General features: G+C 42.3%; 1 protein-coding gene across 1 annotated transcript; it reads left to right on the forward strand.

Annotated features, from left to right (window-relative positions):
• The first annotated feature begins 661 nt into the window (after window positions 1-661).
• LOC115819115 (trace amine-associated receptor 13c-like) lies at window positions 662-1660 on the forward strand. Its single transcript, XM_030782662.1, has one exon. It carries the CDS (start codon window positions 662-664, stop codon window positions 1658-1660), a length of 999 nt encoding a protein of 332 aa, XP_030638522.1.
• Window positions 1661-6439: the final 4779 nt, after the last annotated feature.

The following is a 6439-nucleotide window of genomic DNA, read 5'->3' on the forward strand; positions in this document are numbered from 1 at the left end:
TTAGCCTCGTCCTCATCGCCATCCCCCTCATCCTGCTTTTGTTGTCATTATTTTGTCTTTTTGCTAGTGTATTTTCTTTTGAATTATTATTGTATTACTTGTAATAAAAACAACCACTGTCCACTGGGTTGGCAACTATTGCACTCCTGTCTGGCCAAAAAGGGGTCTCCTCTCTTTGTGGTCCTTCTCAAGATTTCTTCCAATTTTCCCTGTTGGAGTGTTTTTTCTTGCCCACTATGAGGATTAAGTCAAATGGCAGTATTGGTTTATGAATCATAAACGGATAACAGAAAACAATGATGAACTACAAATTGCATTTGATCTAATCTACATGTTTTATATTGAATAATCTTTAAATTTATTACATCAAATGTCTATTTGTCACTTAAATTTTAGATTCACATGCATTTTAGTCAAGTCGGTTTTTATTTCAGATGCATTTTCACCAACTTCATGTTCAACTTTTTTTTTTTTGTTACTTCCAACCCTCAATATGTCAGAAAGGGGAGGAGTGTTAAGTCTAACTTATATTAAGCAGGCATGGCTTTTCCATGTCAAAGTTTCACCAGACACTGGAAGCCTTCCTGCAAGCCTTTAAGGGAAAACTTTGGACCAAGAAAGCATTTGATTCACTAGTATTTACAAAGAGGTACATGAATACATGGATTCACAACTAAATCAAAGTCATTATTGCATCAGGAACTCCAGTTCCTCCTGCTTGGAAAAATCTGGGTCTAGAAAAGTAGATGTGATAATCTATACGTGTGCTGCAGTCCTTATTCTGCTTACAGTGTGTGGAAACCTGCTTGTCATCATCTCTGTTTGTCACTTTAAGCAGCTCCACACTCCAACTAATCTGTCGATTCTCTCTCTGGCTGTATCTGACTTTCTTGTTGGAGTTTTTGTTATGCCTTTTCATTTCATCCAGATGATTGAATCCTGCTGGCTTTTTGGATTAACTCTGTGCAAGTGTTTTGCTTTTTTCTCCGTTCAAGTACCCACTTTGTCTATCCAAAATGTTACTCTCATCGCAGTGGATCGTTATTTTGCTCTAAACAACCCTTTTCTTTACTTCAAAACAGTTTCACTCAATGTAATGCTTCTTTCTACTTCACTTCTCTGGTTAATGTCAATATTGTATAGCTTTGCTGTTTTCTACACTGGTGGAGTTGTTTATGATCCCTCATGTCTGGGGAAATGCTACATAATCATGTCTGGAGACTGGCCTATGGCTGATCTAATCCTAATGTTTGTATTGCCCTGTTCAATTATAATATTCCTATATGTTCAGGTATTTGTCATTGTGAGGAGACATGCTAATGCTATTAGGAAAGCAAAGAAACAAGAAATCACAGAAAACACAAAGCATACCACTGATGCTCTGACCTCTGAAAGAAAAGCTGCCAAAGCTCTCTGCACTCTAGTGTTTGTTTTTTTAGCATGCTTAATTCCACTTTATATATACATGCTTGCAGCTGCTACAAGCTCGACATTTTACGATGTGATAGACAAATTCATTATCCTCTTTAATCTAAACTCCTCCCTTAACCCTATAATATATGCATTTTCCTATTCATGGTTTAAAAAGACCACAAAACTTATTTTAACGTGTCAGATATTCAACACTGATTCTTCTTTGATGAATGTCCATTTGAATTAATGCTAATCCTTTTTATCAGCTTATGTTTCTCCTTATTAGTGTACATATCTGACACTGTCCAGGTATTACTGTAGCTTCTCTTCACAGTTTTGGTTAAACTGCTATTGTTTAACTGATTTGTTGGAAAATGTTCCAGGTAAAATCTATTTGTAGTGAAATGCTTTTGTATTAGACCCATTTAACATGTTTTTCATGTTATAATGTGACTTTTGACTCCTGTATTTTTCTCAATATTAATCTCGGATGACAATCATTGGCTATAACATGGTGATGACCAGCACAGTTGTACTTACAAACTTGTCAGCACCTACTTGAAAGTGTGTGCGTGTGTGTGTTTGAGAGAGAGGGAGGGAGAGAGAGAGAGAGAGAGGGTGTCCTTACATGGTTGTTGTGTTTTGGCACTTTTTGGTCCCTTCCAAAATCTTACAGTGCTTAGATTCTGTTTTTACGTATATTCAAGCTATTTTTTTAAATGGTGGTATGCATATTACTGAAAAGAAACAACCCATTAATACGCTCTTTAAACTCCATGTATGCAGAACCACTGGCACTGTGCACTTACAACTTCCATTTATTTTATCTTCTGTTCTTCCAGCAAACACTATTGAAACTGAATGATTCCTAGAACCTTTTTAAAAGCAGTTTGCCAAAGTATCAAGTGCATGAGTGTTTAGGACTGGAATGCAGAATAAAAATAGATGTAAAATAGCACAAAACAATAAAGCCACTCATTTCCCCTTCATTTCATGTGATAGTAAGACTCAAACCAGTTGAGGTTCATATTATTCATCTTTACTCTGGTTAAGAACACTGCGTTGTTTAATTGTACTAGACGATGCAACTGGTACAAAAATTTACACATCTGAAATTTTGCGTTTTGAGACATAAAACAACTTTCACTGTCCTTGAAAACCCCAACCTTGGAAGAATACTCCCTTTCTAACAGCTTTGTTTGTGATAAGTCTACATTAGTTAACCGTCTGACGGAGAAGACTGTAGCATTAGAGATGTGCATCCAGATACTAGAAAGGCTTAGTAAGAGTGAGAATAGCCTAGTTCCTGTAGAGAAAAATCTGGATGGTTCAGGCAGAGTTAGCAACCCCCAAACTCCGGTACTAGAGCCCTCACAGCGGGGCAATTGGGTGAGTGACGACTTGGCGGCATAAGTGCAAAGCCAAAGCTAACACTAAGGCTAGCCCACGGGAGCAACACCCCTCCCCACTTCACGTGTCAAACAGGTTTGCCCTCCTCAGTGAAACACCCACTGAGAAACCTGAAGAGCTCTGGTTATAGGAGATTCCATTGTACAGCATGTGAAATTAGCTAGACCTTTAGGGGCACCAGCAGCCTTAGTTAGCTATATACACCGGGAGCCAGGGCACCGGACATAGCAAGTAATCTTACGGTATTATCACGCTGGTGGTGTGGTGCAGGACCCAAGTGCAAAGACACGATGGCTGAAGGTGACCAAACAAAGATTAAAATACAAGTGCAAACTGATAACAAAAGCCGATAACAAAAAGGTGCAGCGTAACAGTGTGCACTAAAACACAAACAACGATAGACAAAAGGACAAGTGAAACACAAGGGCTTAAATACAAGGGAGAACTAAACAGGGCAAAACAGGATTGGGTGAAATTAACAAGGTTAATAATTAGACAAACAGGAACAGGTGAGGGGCAGAGACAGACACAGCAAGAGCACAAAGACATAGCAAACTAAAAGTCCAAAATGGCGGTGCAGGTTGTGACAGAGCCCCCCCCCTTAAGGGGCGGCTCCCAGACGGCCCAAAAGAAAAAGTCCAGAACAGACCGGGTGGGGGGGCGCACAGAGGGAAGACCGAAGGTGCTGCTGATGGGTCCCCTCTGCGGCCAAGCAGGTGGGGGGTTGGCTGGAACAGACTTTCCAAACCGGCAGAGGAACAGGAACGGAGCAGACTCTTCAAGACAGCCTCGACGTCGGCTGAGCTGGATCGGGGAAGCGGCCTCGGGAACAGGACAGGGCATCAGCATGGGAGCTGACCTGGGCCAGGAAAGCGGCCTCGGGAATAGGGCAGGACAGCGCACCCTCCATGGTGCGCCGGGCAGCGCATTCCTCGCGCTGGGCAGCGCACCCTCCATGGTGCGCCGGGCAGCGCATTCCTCGCGCTGGGCAGCGCACCCTCCATGGTGCGCCGGGCAGCGCACCCTCCATGGTGCGCCGGGCAGCGCATTCCTCGCGCTGGGCAGCGCATCCTCCATGGTGTGCCGGGCAGCGCATCCTCCATGGCGCCTTCGGAGACACTGCTTGAAGAGGTGGATTCAGGGTGGCAGAGACAGGAGACCCAGGAGCGGACACAGCCCTAGAGATGGTTGGGCCCAGCACCACAACCCATGTGGTGCCTGGGTCTAGGGCTGGGAGCCCCCCCCAAAAAAATTCCCCCCCCGGTTAGGGGCTGGAGAACCTACCGAGAGAGGGAGCCCCACCGCACCCAGGTCAGGAGCTGGAGCCGTCTCTGCCTGGGAGACAGAAGTGTCTGCTTGGTCCTTGTTGGGTCTATCGTTCTGTCACGCTGGTGGTGTGGTGCAGGACCCAAGTGCAAGACACGACGGCTGAAGGTGACTAAACAGAAGACTTTACTGACAAAAGAAGATTAAAATACAAGTCCAAACTGATAACAAAAGCCGATAACAAAAAGGTGCAGCGTAACAGTGTGCACTAAAACACAAACAACGATAGACAAAGGACAAGTGAAACACAAGGGCTTAAATACAAGGGAGAACTAAACAGGGCAAAGCAGGATTGGGTGAAATTAACAAGGTTAATAATTAGACAAACAGGAACAGGTGAGGGGCGGAGACAGACACAGCAAGAGCACAAAGACATAGCAAACTAAAAGTCCAAAATGGCGGTGCAGGTTGTGACAGGTATTAAGTAAGCATAGGTTTTCAAAGACAGTTTTTCATGTAGGAGCTAACGATATACGCTTTTGTCAATCAGAGATTACTAAAAGTAATATCATAGAGGTGTGTAAATTAGTGACGGCGATGTCCGACACAGTAATATGCTCTGGCCCCATCCCAATGCGGTGAGGCAATGTAGCTTACAGAAGGTTATGGCCACTGAACTGCTGAATGTCCAGGTGGTGCTCTGAAAATAATTTGGGCTTTCTAGACAACTGGAATAGTTTTGAGGGCAAGGCTGGCCTCAAGGCTGGATCAAACCAAATGAGCATCATTAAATGAAGCTAGTCCTCCCGGATACAGTTATATACACCAGCCTCGTCTAACCATCAGAGGAGGCAGCGTTGCAGTTATTTATAATGATAATCTAGGTGTCATACAAAAACCTTTACATAAATTCAATGCGTTTGAAGTTCTTCAAACAAACATATGTAGTCAGAAAAAATAAGTCTACCCAGTCTATCATACTAATTATTAATTATAGACCCCCTGGGTCTAATATTCATTTTGATAATCCAGAAGATCCTCTGAGAACAGCATTCGTGTCCATTCTAGATTCAGCAGGGATTGATCAGATGGTCATAGGGCCCACTCATAATGGTGGTCACACCCTCGATCTTATACTAACACACGGATTAAATATAGAAAGTATGGTCACATTATCACAATCTGAAGCTCTCTCAGATCATTATCTTATCTCATTCAAAATGTTTCTTAGTAATAATATACGCACCGCGCCTCACTATCGTAATAAACTTATGTTTACGTCAACTACTACGCAGAGTTTTATCAATAATCTTCCAGACTTATCAACTTTGACTGGATCACTGTCACACCCCACAGAACTCAATCAGGTAACTGAATCCTTAGAGTCAACATTCCGCAACACCTTAGATAATGTGGCTCCACTTCAAAGGAAAATAATTAGAGAGAAAAAACTAGCTCCCTGGTATTATGATCACACACGCACCTTAAAATTTACCACTTGAAAATTAGAACGTAAATGGCACCAAACTAAATTGGTAGTATTCCAATTACCATGGAAGGAGAGCCTCCTGAGCTATAGAAAAGCTCTTAGTGCCACTAGATCAATGTATCTTTCCACCCTAATAGAAGTTAACAAAAACAGTCCTAAATTCTTATTTAATATTTTATCAAAACTAACTAGGAATAAGAGCACCTCGCAAACATGCACACGGTCAATATACAGTGGTGACAATTTCATGATTTTTTTCAATAGCAAAATTGAAAATATCAGGCAAACAATTCAGACTATAAATTTAAAACCAGGTAATTTGATAAGTAACACTGTAGATCACTGGTTCTCAAACTATGACGCGCAGATCCGCGACAGGAAACAGCCGGTCCGCAAAACCCCCACTGCACCAGTCAAATTATGCTTGGTGCTTCTGTCAGTCACAAAGTAAAAACAGTAACATTAAGTAAGTTCTCACGGGCAGGGACAATTAACATTCTAAAGTCTTGAATAAAATGTTACTATTTTCACCTGGCGAGTGACAGAAGCACTGAGCATAATTTGACTGGCCAGCGGCAGTGCTCTGCGGACCGGCAGTTAGAATTGTTACTATTTTCAAAACAAGAAGTTCAGTCAAGGAGGCTGGGAACTAGCAACTTCTTCGCCCCGCCCCTCCGTGGACTTGAGTTTGAGAAACGCTGCTGTAGATAACAATATAACTATATCAGATCTGCGATTATAATGTTGTACTCCCCTTCAAGCGACCGAATTAACCTCACTTATCTTTTCATCAAAATCACCAACTTGTGTATCCCTTACCTATTTATTTCCTCAAACAGGTACTACCAGTAGTCATCAAAC

This window comes from Chanos chanos, chromosome 8 (assembly GCF_902362185.1).
Source record: "Chanos chanos chromosome 8, fChaCha1.1, whole genome shotgun sequence".
NCBI classification, from domain to species: domain Eukaryota; kingdom Metazoa; phylum Chordata; class Actinopteri; order Gonorynchiformes; family Chanidae; genus Chanos; species Chanos chanos.

What these genes read in the sequence shown, in the direction of transcription:
- LOC115819115 (XM_030782662.1), top strand. Translation starts at nt 662, where the DNA reads ATGGATTCACAACTAAATCAAAGTCATTATTGCATCAGGAACTCCAGT.